We start from the raw sequence: 17,016 nt of genomic DNA, 5'->3' as shown, positions 1-17,016 counted from the left end.
AGCTCTGGCTTTGTAACTCTGATAAAGTAATAAAAAAAGTTCTCTGTTGAAACTTCTGTTCCAGCTCCAAATGAGACTCGTGTTGTTGCACTTACACATATGCCAATTAAATAGTAAAACACAGCAAAAGGAGCAAATGTTAAGATTGCTCAATATTATTAAATGTCATCAAGACAAATCATTAGAAGGAATAGATGACATTTTTTTCAACAATTTAGCAAAAAGATGTGGGCGAAGTAGCTCTACTACACCAATCTACTAGACTTTGCACCAATTTAGATTGGTGCAAAGTGTTGAATTTATTGCTAACAAACAGATCGTCTGGCTCATGAGACCTTTCACTGTATTTAGATATGAAGCAGAACACCTCAGTATTATGCTCACATGATTTTGCACAGAATAGAATTCTTGCCAATCGTACCATGCCCAATTATGGGACCTTTTATTGCCCGAGCTCTTGACAATGCAGAAAGATGAGACTATTTTCCAGGCTGCAGACGTACTGGTACAAAAAGGCAACATCAGAAATAGTCACTGTTTACATTCCTCAATTATGAGAAAGATTTTTGAACGGACCAACAAATATCCAAAATCCCACACACTAAAACAAGACTTTGATTTAGTTTGATTGCAGGGAACAGCAATCACTGCCAGTATTATAGCTCAGTCTTTTTGTTTCACAAAAAGCAGACAGAATATGTTCCCTGAAACACGGATAAACATCCAGCAACCACAGCAAATAAAATTAGTCACAACTTTAGTGAATATCACATATCTGTGGCTTTGGTAATTGGTGTCCCACAGATGTTCTTCTTTGCAGTTTCCACAGGTCTATAGTTAGTGCAAGTGATTTGATGTACTGCAATATCCAATCGCACTGTGCAGTGGTGCAAATTTACACGAGTAGTCCTATAAGCAGTGTCGTGCAAATTTCTAAACAATTATTATTTGCCCCAACAACAGACATTTGTCCTGAAATGCAAGTGCTCACCTTCGTGGCTCGGTCATAATCTCCCTTGAGGTTGTTGCTCTCAGACTTCAGTTTCTCTATGTCCATGATTGGTAACCGTACACCATCCTCCAGACACTTGGCAACTTTCTCCTGTAGTCTGAAGAAAAGAGGCAGCAATGCGTGAAATCACACTGCCCAATTTCAGGAAAGCATCAACTTTTAAAGAATAGGAGTCAGTCCAGGAACTGGTCACGTTCCGCAAATATTCAGATCTTGTACACATTAAAGTGCATCAGTGATACCTTTTAGATAGACAGGTTCAACAGTGGCACAAGGCTACCAGAGATGGAGATTGGCAGAAACAAAAAGGGGGCAGGGGCACGGAGGACAAGGAGGGGGGAAAGGAGGAGGTGGAGGGGAGGACCAGAGATGGAGATTGGCAGAAACAAAGAAAGGGGACAGGGGCACGGAGGACGAGGAGGGGGAAAAGGAGGAGGTGGAGGGGAGGACCAGAGATGGAGATTGGCAGAAACAAAGAAAGGGGGCAGGGGCACGGAGGACGAGGAGGGGGAAAAGGAGGAGGAGGTGGAGGGGAGGACCAGAGATGGAGATTGGCAGAAACAAAGAAAGGGGGCAGGGGCACAGAGGACGAGGAGGGGGAAAGGAGGAGGAGGGGACGACCAGATATGAAGATTAGCAGAAACAAAGAAAGGGGGCAGGGGCACGGAGGACGAGGAAAGAAGGAGGAGGAGGAGGAAAGAAGGAGGAGGAGGAGGAAAGAAGGAGGAGAGAAGGAGGAGGAGGAGAGAAGGAAAGAAGGAGGAGGAGGAGGAGGAAAGAAGGAGGAGGAGGAGGAAAGAAGGAGGAGGAGGAGGAGGAAAGAAGGAGGAGGAGGAGGAGGAAAGAAGGAGGAGGAGGAGGAAAGAAGGAGGAGGAGGAGGAGGAAAGAAGGAGGAGGAGGAGGAGGAGGAAAGAAGGAGGAGGAGGAGGAGGAGGAAAGAAGGAGGAGGAGGAGGAGGAGGAAAGAAGGAGGAGGAGGAGGAGGAGGAAAGAAGGAGGAGGAGGAGGAGGAGGAAAGAAGGAGGAGGAGGAGAGGAGGAAAGAAGGAGGAGGAGGAGGAGGAAGAAGAGGAGGAGGAGGGAGAGGAGGAGGAGGAGGAGGAGAGAAGGAGGAGGAGGAGGAAAGGAGAAGGAGGAGGAGGAAAGGAGAAGGAGGAGGAGGAAAGGAGAAGGAGGAAAGGAGGAGGAGGAGGAAAGGAGGAGGAGGAAAGGAGGAGGAGGAGGAGGAGGAACGGAGGAGAACGAAAGGAGGAGGAAGAGGAGGAAAGAATGAGGAGGAGCGGAGGAGGAGGGGAGAAGAAGGAGGAGGAGGAGGGGAGAAGAAGGAGGAGGAGGAGGGGGGGGACGGAGGAAAGGAGGGGGGAGAAGAAGGAGGAGGAGGAGGGGAGGAGGAGGAGGGGAGAAGGAGGAGGAAAGAAGAAGGAGGAGGAGGAGGAGGAGAGAAGGAGGAGGAGGAGAGAAGGAGGAGGAGGCGGGGAGGAGGAGGAGGGGAGGAGGAGGAGGAGGAGAGAAGGAGGAGGAGGAGAGAAGGAGGAGGAGGAGGAGAGAGGAGGAGGAGGAGGCGGAGGAGGAGAAGGAGGAGGTGGAGGAGGAGGAGGAGGAGGAGGAGGAGGAGGAGGAGGAGGAGGAAAGGAGGAGGGGGACGGAGAGGAAAGGAGGAGGGGGGGGGCGGAGGAAAGGACGGAGGAGAAGGAGACGGAGGAAAGGACGGAGGGAGGAAAGGACGGAGGAGGAGAAGGAGACGGAGGAAAGGACGGAGGGAGGAGAAGGAGACGGAGGAAAGGACGGAGGGAGGAGAAGGAGACGGAGGAAAGGACGGAGGGAGAAGGACGGAGACGACGGAGGGAGAAGGACGGAGACGACGGAGGGAGAAGGACGGAGACGACGGAGGAGAAGGACGGAGACGACGGAGGAGAAGGACGGAGACGACGGAGGAGAAGGACGGAGACGACGGAGGAGAAGGACGGAGACGACGGAGGAGAAGGACGGAGACGACGGAGGAGAAGGACGGAGACGACGGAGGAGAAGGACGGAGACGACGGAGGAGACGGCGGAGACGACGGAGGAGAAGGACGGCGACGACGGAGGAGAAGGACGGAGACGACGGAGGAGAAGGACGGAGACGACGGAGGAGGAGAAGGACGGAGACGACGGAGGAGAAGGACGGAGACGACGGAGGAGAAGGACGGAGACGACGGAGGAGAAGGACGGAGACGACGGAGGAGAAGGACGGAGACGACGGAGGAGAAGGACGGAGACGACGGAGGAGAAGGACGGAGACGACGGAGGAGAAGGACGGAGACGACGGAGGAGAAGGACGGAGACGACGGAGGAGAAGGACGGAGACGACGGAGGAGAAGGACGGAGACGACGGAGGAAAGGGAGGAGACGACGGAGGAAAGGGAGGAGACGACGGAGGAAGGGAGGAGACGACGGAGGAGGAGACGACGGAGGAGGAGACGACGGAGACGACGGAGGAGGAGACGACGGAGACGACGGAGGAGGAGGGGACAGAGGAGGAGGGGACAGAGGAGGAGGGGACAGAGGAGGAGGGGACAGAGGAGGAGGGGACAGAGGAGGAGGGGACAGAGGAGGAGGGGACAGAGGAGGAGGGGACAGAGGAGGAGGGGACAGAGGAGGAGGGGACAGAGGAGAAGGGGACAGAGGAGAAGGGGACAGAGGAGGAGGGGACGGAGGAAAGGAGGGGACGGAGGAAAGGAGGGGACGGAGGAAAGGAGGGGACGGAGGAAAGGAGGGGACGGAGGAAAGGAGGAGACGGAGGAAAGGAGGAGACGGAGGAGGGGACGGAGGAAAGGAGGAAAGGAGGGGACAGAGGAAAGGAGGAGGACACGGAGGAAAGGACGGAGGAAAGGATGGAGGAGGAAGAGACAGAGGAGGGGACGGAGGGGACAGAGGAAAGGAGGGGACAGAGGAAAGGAGGAGGACACGGAGGAAAGGACGGAGGAAAGGATGGAGGAGGAAGAGACGGAGGAGGGGACGGAGGGGACAGAGGAAAGGAGGAGGAGGAAAGGAGGAGGAGGGGGGGCGGAGGAAAGGAGGAGGAGGGGACAGAGAAAAGGAGGAAAGGAGGAGGAGGGGGGGGAACGGAGGAAAGGAGGAGAGACGGAGGAAAGAAGGAGGAGGAGGGGGACGACGGAAGAAAGGAGGAGGAGGAGGGGACGGAGAAGGAGGAGGGGACAGAGGAAAGGAGATGGGGGGGGACACGGAGGAGGGGGGGACACGGAGGAGGGGGGGACACGGAGGAGGGGGGGACACGGAGGAGGGGGGGACACGGAGGAGGGGGGGACACGGAGGGGGGGGGGACACGGAGGGGGGGGGGTCACGGAGGAGGGGGGGACACGGAGGAGGGGGGACACGGAGGAGGGGGGGACACGGAGGAGGGGGGGGACACGGAGGAGGGGGGGACACGGAGGAGGGGAGGGACACGGAGGAGGGGGGGACACGGAGGAGGGGGGGACACGGAGGAGGGGGGGACACGGAGGAGGGGGGGACACGGAGGAGGGGGGGGACACGGAGGAGGGGGGGACACGGAGGAGGGGGGACACGGAGGAGGGGGGGACACGGAGGAGGGGGGGACACGGAGGAGGGGGGGGACACGGAGGAGGGGGGGGACACGGAGGAGGGGGGGGAGGGGGGACACGGAGGAGGGGGGGACACGGAGGAGGGGGGGACACGGAGGAGGGGGGGACACGGAGGAGGGGGGGACACGGAGGAGGGGGGGACACGGAGGAGGGGGGGGCACGGAGGAGGGGGGGACACGGAGGAGGGGGGGGCACGGAGGAGGGGGGGACACGGAGGAGGGGGGGACACGGAGGAGGGGGGACACGGAGGAGGGGGGACACGGAGGAGGGGGGGACACGGAGGAGGGGGGGACACGGAGGAGGGGGGGACACGGAGGAGGGGGGGACACGGAGGAGGGGGGGACACGGAGGAGGGGGGGACACGGAGGAGGGGGGACACGGAGGAGGGGGGGACACGGAGGAGGGGGGGGACACGGAGGAGGGGGGGACACGGAGGAGGGGGGGACGACGGAGGAGGGGGGGACGACGGAGGAGGGGGGGGACGGAGGAGGGGGGGGCGGAGGAGGGGGGACGGAGGAGGGGGGGGACGGGACGAGGAGGGGACGGAGGAGGAGGGAACGGAGGAGGAGGGGACGGAGGAGGAGGGGACGGAGGAGGAGGGGACGACGACGGAGGAAGAAGAAAAGAGGAGGGGACGCGACGGAGGAAGAAGAAAAGAGGAGGGGACGACGACGGAGGAAGAAAAGAGGAGGGGACGACGACGGAGGAAGAAAAGAGATGGGAACGACGGAGGAAGAAAAGGGGAGGGGACGACGGAGGAGGAAAGGAGGAGACGGAGGAAAGGAGGAGGAGACGGAGGAAAGGGAGGAGGAAAGGGAGGAGGAAAGGGAGGAAAGGAGGAGGAGACGGAGGAAAGGAGGAGGGGGGGACGGAGGAAAGGAGGAGGGGGGGGACGGAGGAAAGGAGGAGGAGGGGACGGAGGAAGAGGAGGGACGGAGAAACGGAGGGGGGGAAATGGACGGGGGGGGGGGGGGAAGAAAAAGTGACAAATTTAGGTTTTGAATGGGATGGCATCAAAACACTATCCTATTGTGCTTCAGCAGCTGACTGACCTCCAGGGGGGCGGCATGGTAGCACTGTTGCTTCATTGCGCCAGAGTCCCTGGTTCGATTCCCGGCTTGGTGACTGTCTGTGTGGAGTCTGCATGTTCTCCCAGTGTCTGCGTGGGCTTCCTCCGGGTCCCTCCCACAGTCCAAAGACGTGCAGGTTAAATGAATTGGCATGCTAAATTGCTCTTGGGTGTCCAAAACAGCCAGGTGGGGCTACTGGGATAGGGCAGAGGTGGGGCTACTGGGATAGGGCAGAGGTGGGGCTACTGGGATAGGGCGGAGGTGTGGGCTTAAGTCGGGTGCTCTTTCTATGGGCCGGTGCAGACTCGATGGGCCGAATGGCCTCCTTCTGCACTGTAAATTCTATGATTCTAAAATGCCAGCATTTCCTATTTTACAACGAAGGAGACGGATAGAATGAGTTGGATGATTGTCCAGTTTCAAGTAACTTGAATTTCAGTCTCACATTTGTTCCTCTGGATAAAATACAATCCATAGATTCAGACCAGAACATTAAACGTGCCAGCCAGGTTACTTTACCCATGAACTGTGGAGACCAACTCCATCTCTTTCTGCTTCTGCTTCTCCAGGATGCTGTCCTTTTCTCGACATCGCGCTCGAGCTTCCCCCAGTTTAGTCTCCAGATCCAGCACTGTACTCTGTAGCAGTTCACATCTCAGCTCCACATCTTTTAGCTACAAAGCAGAATCACTGATCTAAATATCTGCACTGGCGGGAGGACACAACATTCTATTCAAAGTCCATGCAACAGCTCTTGACTTGGGCATGGATGCACACCAGCTCTCTGGTCAACAGATGCCACTGTCCGAACACTGTCCTCCCCGCTCACCTTCACATACATCAAGAACCTTCCTTTGCCACATAGGGTGCTTTATTTAATAGAGGCAGCTTTGGAGAGAAAATCTTGCCGAGCTAGAATTGGTACCTGTCAGTTGGCAAAGGAATGCATTGTAAAAATGTTAGTTTAGAATCAATATTGTTACAACACCCTGGGCAAGTTCGGGGTCAATTCCAGCCCAACACGTCTGGGAGTCACACAAGTGAGTTAACCAATAATTATTTAAAAACCTGAAATCCTTCCCCCTTGGCTGCCCAGTAATTACAGTCACCAGGTTGAAACACAATTATTGTTATTTATAACAGGAATAAAGATGACATGTGCAGTCATTAACACTGGATAACAAGTGAGCGAACCTACTACCCCCTTTAACTGTCTCACAAGACAATAAAAGAGGGATGGCAAAATAATACGGATTAAGGACAAACGGGAAGAGTCCTTGCTTTGGATAATGAGGTCTTCAGTGCACTTTCTTCACAGTATTAGTGTGGTTTAAAGTCTCTGGTCTATAGCATGTAATAATCTTCCTTGAAGCTCAGCAGTATATCTTGCAGCTTTACCAGCATAGACCTCTGACTTCATACCAACCTTTTTTCCACACACCACTCTGGATTCTGCCTGCACAGCCCTATCTGGAGAAATGTGATTCTCAGTGGCCTTTTGGTGGGAATTAACTGGATATTCCTGGATCAAGTTGTTTTGATTTCTCCATCCAGCCTACAGAATCGACAATGAAATGAACACCAGCCTGTGACTGAGAACTCCAGCCTGTGACTGAGAAACAGGCGAGTGGGACCAGAACCAATCACCACTGACCACAGGCAGGGCACTGACATTTGAGCCAATTCATTGGCCACCAGCCAAGTCAATCAAAGCAAGTCATCATTGATGCCTTCCAGATTCTTCCTGCTGATTTAAAGGTTCAGGCCATTGCTTCTGCTTGAGTTAAAGGTACAGGCTGCATTAAAGTCACAGATTCATGAATATTTCATGGATCAAAATGGTAATTGCAAAAATAAAAGGGGAAATAAGGGAATTATCAAGAAAAACCGTTACAATTTGTATCCTACAGTATTTACAGCACCAAGGCATTTACGCATATCCCTGTGCAGGCTCTGAACCTCAACTGCTCAAGTCTCTTCCCATAATTCCAATTTCATATACACAATCGTACCATAATATCCCATTACAATGAAAGAAATTGTATATGAATAAGGACCGATGGAAACATGCAAAGAGCAGGGAATCACCCACATCAGTTATGAATGTCGGAGCTTTACTGTAAACTCGTACGGCCATATGGTGCTATGGTTATTGGGTTAACTGTAAAGCAGTCACTCATGCAAATTAAATCCAGACAACCAGAAAACATAATTCTAACCCTGTAAACTTTGACAGAAGCTGCAGCTTTGAAGTCTCACCTCGCCACATGGGACACTGCACTTTCCTTGTCCTCACAGGCACAAAATTAGGAGAAACCTCTTGGTGGTGCTGGTTAACATGAGGCACACTGGCCAGGTAAGATCTTCCAGTTTGGTCAGGTCATCTGGAGATCTTGTTCAATAGCGTCACAAGATTGTTTCTGAAGAAGCAAATGGGGCCTTGTACAACATCTTAGACATTATGCCAATAAGTGCTATTTATTACGGTGGAAGATTTGAAAGCCTCACCCACTTTGTGTGCTCTGTTTGTGTCCAGCCTACAATATTACCCCAAAAAAGATACAACTTCACTTGATAGCCTACGGACAGTCTCACCTGTCGGCTCTGCTTCTGATAGTCATCCAGAGTGGGTAGATCTGCCAGATACCGCTCTAGAGTTTCAATGCGTTGCTGCTTCTCTCGGTTCTGCTCTGCCTCCTTCTGACACTTTCGTTTCAGATTATTGATGTGTTTGTCACGGCCACGGACCTGAACAACAGAAGAAAATATGAATGCAGCAGCTCTAAAACAAGTCTATGGACAGCAAACAGGAGGGGAAGCTGGGCCGAGTTCTCTACCTTAATCTAAAAGCATTGGGAATTTATAAACAAATCTACTGCTGCCCAACCAACTTTGAGGACAGGACCAAAAATCAAATCTAGTCTGTGTGGCAACATTCCATTAATTAATCCATTCATTTTGAATAACAATCTGCTTGTAAAATAATTAGTAACGCAGGGCAGCACGATGGTGCCGTGGATTAGCCCTGTTGCCTCACGGTGCCGAGGTCCCAGGTTCGATCCTGGCTCTGGGTCACTGTCCATGTGGAGTTTGCATATTCACCCAGTGTTTGCATGGTTTTCGCCCCCACAATCTAAAGATGTGTAGTCTAGGTGGATTGGCCCCTTGATAGGAAAAATTGAATTGGGTACTCTAAATTTATATTAAAAAAAAAATAATTAGTCACGCCCATTTAAATTGTTAACCACTGAAAGAAAAACATTGGAGAATAAAACCTCTGAATAATTTTTATTTAGTTTTCCAACGATAGCCAAAATCAAACTCACTCTCCAAAAGGCTACAGATACTGGGGAGGAAAAGAACTGGAGCTTTTATAGAAAGCTAGAAAATAGGCACAGGAAGGGCAGAACGGTGGTGCAGTCTTTGGGTTTCACCCCCCAACCCATGTGCAGGTTAGGCGAATTGGCCACACTAAATTGCACTTTAATTGGGGAAAAAATTGGGTATTCTAAATTTAAAGGAAAAAAAAGATAATAGACAAAGAATGGGCCATTCAGCCTTTTGAGCTTTCTTTGCCATTTATTATGATCCAGTCCCTATGATAGGTGTCCATGATAAATGAATAAAATACTAAATGAACTACAACAGTCTGGATTAATTTAGTTGTTTGCTCCCCCTCTAAAACCCATGTGTGGGCTCTTTTTACAAGTCTATTAGCGAGATTCAAAAAAAAACTGATCGGGGGCGACCAGGTGGCGCAGTGGATAGCACGGAGTACCCAGGTTCGATCCCAACCCTGGGTCACTGTCAGCGTGAAGTTTGCACTCTCCCCATGTCTGCGTAGGTCTCACCCCCACAACCCAAAGGTGTGCAGGGTAGGTGGATTGGCTATGCTAACTTGTCCCTTAATTGGAAGAAAAATGAATTGGGCACTTCAAATTCAAAAAGAAACTCATCAGTTACAAAGTCAGTGAAATTTCAGACTCATTTCCATCTCATCAGGTGCTAGGGTTCAAGCATTTCTGACAATCAACGCAACAAGCACTTTTGTCAGTGTGCAAAAACCACCTCACTGCACACTGATAATGCACCAGATTTCTGATGCTTCATGTTTAGGTAGCAGAAGCCTATGGTAATTATGAAAATAATGGTCTCACTCACCATGATGAGAGAGAGTGTAGGAACAAAGGAACAAGAGTCCACCATGGAGCTTCCCATACCAGTTCCATCATCAATGAGATCATAGCTGATCTGCGATTTTGCATATCACTGCCTTTGTTCCATAACCCTTCATAAAAAAAGTGATCAATTTAACAACTGATCCAACATAAATTGTCTTCAGAGTTCCAAATGGCATTGTGGTACAGTGGTTAACACTGTTGCCTCTCAGCACCAGGGACCAGGTTCAATTCTGGCCTTGGGTGACTGTGGAAGTTTGTACGTTCTCAGTGTCTGCGTGAGTTTTCTCTGGGTACTGTTTCCTCCCACAGTCCAAATGTGCAAATTAAGTGGGGTGACCATGCTAAATTGTCCCTTGGTGTCCAGGGATGTGCAGGTTAGGTTACGGGAGATAAGGGCAGGGTCGGTGCAGACTGTGTGTGTTGCACTGTAGGGATTCTATGATTCTACCAGCCTTTGTGCTTAGAAAATAGTTTCCTAATTTCACACCTGAAAGGGTTGGCTCTAATTGAACTATGGGTCTAATCAGAGATGACTCAGCCAGAAGTAATTTCTCTGCATTTACCACAATCTATTCTTGTTAAAACCTTGGAGAATTTTAATCGCATCACGCTTTAACCTAAATTCCAGGGAACGCATCCCAGTTTATGTAATCCTTCCTTTTAATTAAAATCTTGGACTTTTTCAGTCCAGAGGTTGACCTCACATTTGCCTACGTTAAAATTTATTTGCCACACATTTTCCCCCATTTACATAATAGGTTAATTTCACCCATCCATCTATACAATTTAAAATGCTAATCATCTTTCTGCCATCGACAAATATGGAAATGCAGCTTTCTATCTCAAGAAATTCACCGAATAATTGAGCCCCAACACATTCTTGCGGGACAGACTTGTTACATCCAGCCAGTTAGAGTATCTGCCCATTATTCTTACTCTGCCCCCTGCCACTCAGCTAATTTAACTAGGTCAATAAGTTTCTTTCAATTTTAGGAGCTTAAAACCTTAGCCGAAGGCTCTTAGAATCACTTTAGCAAATGCCTGCTGAAAGTCCATATAAAGAACTTCCACTGACATTTCTGTTTCCCACTTTAGTCATCTCTTCAAAAAAGTTTAATCTGGTTGGTCACAAACCTTTCACATCTATGCAGGCTCTCCAACCGAACCCCATCGTTAATTGTAGACTACAGCAATTTGCAACAATAAATATTAGGCTAACTGATCTATGATTCCATGGTTTGGCCCTCTCATCTATCTTAAATAGCTGAGTGACATGCACAATTTTCCAATCCAAAAGGAAATAACTGTTATACTGAAATGGACCAACGGTTTCCCATAATGAAACTTCTAAACAACGTGGTGCAATGTATACTTTAAAGAGAATTGTTGTGTATTGCAACGTGTATGTTGCAGTAAATAAGCTGTGGATTGACCAAACTGGATGTTGCTTGGATGAGTGCAGCTCCAACAGCACAAGAAGCTTGACAACAGCCAGGATAAAGTAATGTTTTTGATCAACACTCTCCACCACTGCCAGCTAGTGGCAGCAGATTGCACCATCAAAGATGCATTGCAGTAATATGTCCAGGCTCCTTTGACAGTATCTTCCAAACCATGAACTTTACCACCTAAAAAAAAAATCAAATACAGCAGGTGCATGGGAGCATACCACCTGCAAGAGCCTCAAGTTACATACCATCCCAACTTGAACTAAAATTACTATTCCTCACTCTGATTAGGTGAAAACTCTGAAACTTTTCCTCAGTGTATCTGCACCACATAGGCTGTAGTCATTCAAGAAGCCAATCACCATCACATTCTCAAGAACAATTTGAGATGGACAATAATTGTTGACCTCGTCAGTAATACCCATGTTTTTAAAAAATATATAAATTTAGAGTACCCAATTCGTTTTATCCAATTAAGGGGCAATTTAGTGGTCAATCCACCTACCCTGTGTGGCCAATCCACCTACTCAAAAATGGGTTGTGGGGGCGAAACCCATGCAAACACGGGGAGAATGTGCAAACTCCACATAGACAATAACCCAGAGCCGGTTCGAACCTGGGACCCCGGCGCCGTTAGGCAGCAGTGCTAACTACTGCTCCACCGTGCTGCCCCTGCCCATGTTTAATGAATAAATCAAAAATGTGTTTCTGCCATTGAGGATTCTGATGTTACAAGTGTATGCTGCCATACAATGGCAAAATGCGGTACTGCACTAGTTTAAAGTGCACCCATTAAAAGACAATCCAAATCAAAACAGCATTCACAAGAACTTTATGGATCACATAAAACTTAAATCAAAGTTCCTGTAGCACGTGCTGTATTACCAACAGATCTTGGTGTTTCAATAAGGATTTATCCATCTTGGAAACTTTTGCAAACTACTAGATCCACAATAAAAAAAGCAAGTTAGCACGGCTGCCTCAGTACCAGGGACCCGGGTTCAATTTCAGCCTCGGGCGACTGTATGTGGAGCTTACACTCGCCCAGTGTCTGTGTGGGTTTCCTTTGGATGGTCTGGTTTTCTCCCACAGCCCAAATATGTGCAGGTTAAGTGGATAGGCCATGCCAAGTTGCCCCTTTGTGTCCAAAAGATTAGGTGCTGCGTGGACCCAGGTAGGGTGCTCTTGGGTTGGTACTGACTTGGATGGGCTGAATGGTCTTCTTCTGCAATGTGGGGATTCTATGCAGTCTAGCATGGTCGATGGACTGCCCAGGCTCACTCGCCACCACTGGCCCCATCAAGTTCCCCCACACTTGAACACTTGCCTTTTCTTCCATTCTCTTCACGTCATCAGTGTGCTTCTGTGTATTTTCTTTGACACTTTCTTTCAATTGACGAATCCCCACTTCCGTCGCTGCTAGCTTTTTCTCCACCTCCAGTTTTTCATTATTCAATGTTTCTGTCCGTTCTGCGTACTGAGCCCGCAAGAAAGCATTTTCCCGTAGTGATTCCTGTAAAACCAAGGAAACAAATCATTTTTTGGTTCATGGAGTCACTAGGACTCATCTGCATTCCATCATTTTTGCAAATTGAAAAGTTAAGTACATTAATCTCAAGTTTTATTGAGAACACACAGATACAATGTCAGCAATGACTTCAGTAAAAAGAAATCAATGTTGCCATGCATTTTCCATTATCAACACTCCGTATTATAGAGCTCTCATTGTCTCTTCTTCGCCCACCATCCAAGGATCCCAACTCCCCATTTCTAGAGCTATATAATACAAATACACAGACTGAAAGAATAAAACTTTTGGCAATGATACGTGTTGGAGAAATCACACCAGAAGTCAACAGTTACATTTGTAAAATTATATATATTGTAGAAATATATAGCACAGGAAAATTATGCCAAATGGCCCCTCTGTGCTCTCAAATTATATACAAAAGTGTACACTCTGGCTGTCAAACTGTCTCTACTTTGAACACTAGCTCCATTCGATGTTCCTCAAACCCTTTTTGTTCCCCCACAGTTCATTATTCCTGTGTTGAATTCAAGATTTATCACACCAAATCTTACTCCAAGTCATTCTTTGTCAGGAATTCCTGACTTGCTCCAGTTTTCCCTTCCCCACACCAAACCAAAATTGCCACTTCACTATTCAACTCTTCTATTGTTTCACACTGGTATGGACTTGACCTAGGTTTCATAATTAAGCAGAAGTACCTGCAGTCGGAGTATGCAAACATCGCTAAGTGGAACTGGATGGCCCAGCAGGGCACTGTGCATCTGTAACTCGCTCTCCCTCATCTTCTGCTCCAGTTGACTGATTTGTTGTTTCTGCCTTTAATGCAGAGGAGTAAAAGGAATAAAACAGACAAAAATGTGATTAATACTCCCTATTCAACAGCGTTAACAAGCTCACAACCTCAGAGCAAAATGAAAATGTTTTTCTTTCATTTCTTAACATATGATCAGTTAGTACAGAGGTGGATACAGAAAAAGGGAAACATAGTGCAAGAACAGCATGGCGTGTTAGCATAGCTCCATGTAAACATAGCTCATCTCCGGTGAGCCTGGTATTTATATCAGCTCCCTGGATGCAACAATTCCAATTAAATTTGGCACATCAGATGTTCAAAATTCAGCATAACTCAGCGCAAGAGATGGCTGGTGTGAAAAATTAAATGCTCATGAATGCGCTGAGATTTTATTTTTGTGTGTGGTGGGGAAAGAAAGAGAGAGAGAGAGAGAGAGAGAGAGAGAGAGAGAGAGAGAGAGAGAGAGAGAGAGAGAGAGAGAGAGAGAGAGAGAGAGAGAGAGAGAGAGAGAGAGAGAGAGAGACAGACATTCAAAGGCACATGGTTGTAATAAAAGTTGGAAAATGTAATCTGCGTCAAGTTGAACCTGACTGACAAATGCCCAGTGGGCATACTAAATGGACCTTTATACAGTTTCTACCTATGCTGCGCCTGACCAGAGAATATTTACCACCAATAAAGGTTGGGAGTGTGTTTCTTTTCTCACTGATAGCATTTTTAAAAAACAAATGATTACACATACCTTTCAATAACCATCTCCTTCTCTTTCAACAAGCTTTCATTTGCTTTTATTAGTGGGTCCCATTTGTTACGTTCCTGATGTGCTAAAGTGGAATAGGCTAATGGGTATTGCTGGGATCCATGGTTCAAAATCTATGGGAAGAGAGGGGACAAATAATTGTTAAACCTACTGGTAGTTCAGTGCAGCCGCTTTCAGAATTACTATGAAGGCCTTCATTCATCACTAAGAAAGTCACTGCTGACCGAATGTAACGGTCAGCAGATAGGCACAGGCATTCATCACAAGGAAAGTCACTTCTGACCATGAGTAACTGTTGCCAGATAGGCACACGTGTCAAAAAAAATGAAGATCTAATCGTTAATGATTGGTTTAAAGGAACAAGGGTCATAGTCTTGTGCATCTGGTCAACTGGGGAACCAACACCAAAGAAACGTAACGAACCAGTGAGCAACTGTATCAACATACCACTTTGAAAGTAAATATTAAAACTCTCATTCAGACCGCTTCTCATGACACCATCCAACAAGTAGCGTCAGTGGAGACCCATGCTCCAAGTCAAGTAGTTCTCGCCAAATCTTTGACGGTGTGATTGGGGTAGTTTGAGAGATTTGGAGGCAGTTCTTATAGCCTCTCTGCATGACAATGGTTTAGTTAGCGAAAACGATACCACACATCTTCAGTAACGAGATTGCTGGGCCTGCCTTCGCCCATCCTTTCTTTTCCTCTTTCAAGGCAAAAAATGTTCAATCACAAATGGAATGTAATTTCATTACCTGCATTTGCTCCACTTGTAGCCTAAGACCCTCCAATTGCTGCTGCTGCCATGCTGTCAGGTCACAAGGTCTAGTATTACAGCGAACATCAAACTGTTTAGCATGTGCTTGACCCCTTAGCCACACTGGAGCCCAAGGTGTTTGCTGTGCTTGTAAACTATGAAGCCCTTCAGGAACAGAGCCAACACAATTAGGTCGCAAATAAGCTCTTGATCCTAAAAGAACATTGTTTGGTGTAGTTTTGCTTTCTGGCAAGGATTTAAAAGTCATGTTATAGTTACTGCAGTTATCTTTGCCACCAGCACCATTGATGTCATGGGGTACCTCACCCTTACTACATTCATGGAATTTGTACCTCGGTTCATCACAGATAGTGTCCAAAAAAGCAGACTGATTCAAGGTTGGTTCAATGTTTGGTGTATCAAACTTTCGTACCATCTCCTCCAATCTCAGGTGTTCAGTATTTGGATAGTAGCCATCAAGCACATGCAATGTAGGTCTGCAGAGATTTGTTGAATTTACAGTCAAAGATTTAACACTGGTAGAAGATTCTTCCATTTCACTGGCCCTAGTCTCAAAGTTAGAAACTTCGACCCCATTCAATGTGGACAATGTAGACCAAGGTCTTCCAGATCTTTGATCTTTCGTGTCCAAGGAGCCACTTGATCGCACAGATTTAGAACTGACGCCTTGATCACCCACTGGATGAAGATTAGATGAAGGGTTACCAGAGGTGGAAGGCATGACAAGTGCAGTAGGGATGATGGACTGTGAGCGGATGGGTTTGAAGGAGGAGCATCCACTGGAGCTGCAGAAATCTATGGAAATAAAAAACACAACTGAAAATCAATTTATTCCTATAATGGGCACAAATGCAGAGGTCAGTGATAAATATCTATTGGAGCTTCTTTCAAATGACTAAATCCTCAAACTTTTATGTTACAGAGACACAAACAAATGCTTCAAATCAAATGATTTTATAAAAAAATGATTTAAAAACCTTGTGATACAAATGAATGAAAATAATAAACTGCTATGGTATCGCATGACGGTTAGAAATTCCAGTAGAGGGATTGAACTAGCGATGTTGGCAAAATTCTGGGCCATACTCTTAGTTAGCTAGCTAACCCCACAACCAAAAGTCTGTCAATGAGTGAGAGGTAGATAATGTCTGGGTGCCTCCTCCCACAACATAGCTCTGAAGTGACCCAAAATTTCCAACTCCATATGAAGACACAAGTCTTGCTCCATAAAATCAGTTTGGGCCCTGATTTATGTTACATTCATACTAACAGTTGCATTGCTGCAAACCTGGGGATAAACCTGAGATTCAGTTAAAGTATGTGAAATGAAGAAGTTATTTAGGTTTTCAGGCACACAACAGAAAATGAGGCAACATGTTCAACCCGATTACCAAGGCTGAACAGGTAATTTCAAAGCTGTATACCCCCTGTAATATTTTACACTCAATTAAAGCATTAACCTATCAGTTTAATACTTAATAAAAGCTACAACATGGGTAATTGTTGGCACTTCTGGGACAGACTGTACTCCCTCAGCAAACTGATCTATTAGAGCTATGAAATAAAGTATTGCACATAATAAACATGAACAAACATTCAATTATTATCCCTATGCAACTGCTAGTGATAATATTAATCTCAAGCAGCTATAGATATTAAGTTAGTGAGTATCTTTTTCCAACAGCAGCCATGGGAAAAAAAACATGAGACACAATAATTCACAGTTTCATATAGCTATAAAATTGATTCAATTATTTATCAGAGGCTGAGTTTCACTTATGCAATCCTTTTTAAAATAAGTTGAGGTTCAAGAAAGGCAGAAACAAAACCTGAAGCATGGTC

General features: G+C 47.5%; 1 protein-coding gene across 2 annotated transcripts in view; it reads right to left on the bottom strand.

The window, feature by feature from the left end:
* Positions 1-17,016, bottom strand: part of cep85 (centrosomal protein 85) — a 95,166-nt gene that overhangs the window by 40,334 nt on the left and 37,816 nt on the right. For both annotated transcript variants that reach the window (XM_038798169.1, XM_038798159.1), the window contains exons 3-9: positions 15,152-15,969; positions 14,379-14,509; positions 13,542-13,659; positions 12,640-12,825; positions 8,279-8,431; positions 6,203-6,357; positions 992-1,109 (exon numbers count right to left, since the gene is read on the bottom strand). In XM_038798169.1, the coding sequence (XP_038654097.1) occupies positions 992-1,109; positions 6,203-6,357; positions 8,279-8,431; positions 12,640-12,825; positions 13,542-13,659; positions 14,379-14,509; positions 15,152-15,895 (1,605 nt within the window). In that variant the 5' untranslated portion in view covers positions 15,896-15,969. The remainder of the gene's footprint in view (positions 1-991; positions 1,110-6,202; positions 6,358-8,278; positions 8,432-12,639; positions 12,826-13,541; positions 13,660-14,378; positions 14,510-15,151; positions 15,970-17,016) is intronic.

Source organism: Scyliorhinus canicula, chromosome 1 (assembly GCF_902713615.1).
Source record: "Scyliorhinus canicula chromosome 1, sScyCan1.1, whole genome shotgun sequence".
In the NCBI taxonomy this organism is placed as follows: domain Eukaryota; kingdom Metazoa; phylum Chordata; class Chondrichthyes; order Carcharhiniformes; family Scyliorhinidae; genus Scyliorhinus; species Scyliorhinus canicula.
This window is presented reverse-complemented; position numbering and strand designations above follow the sequence as displayed.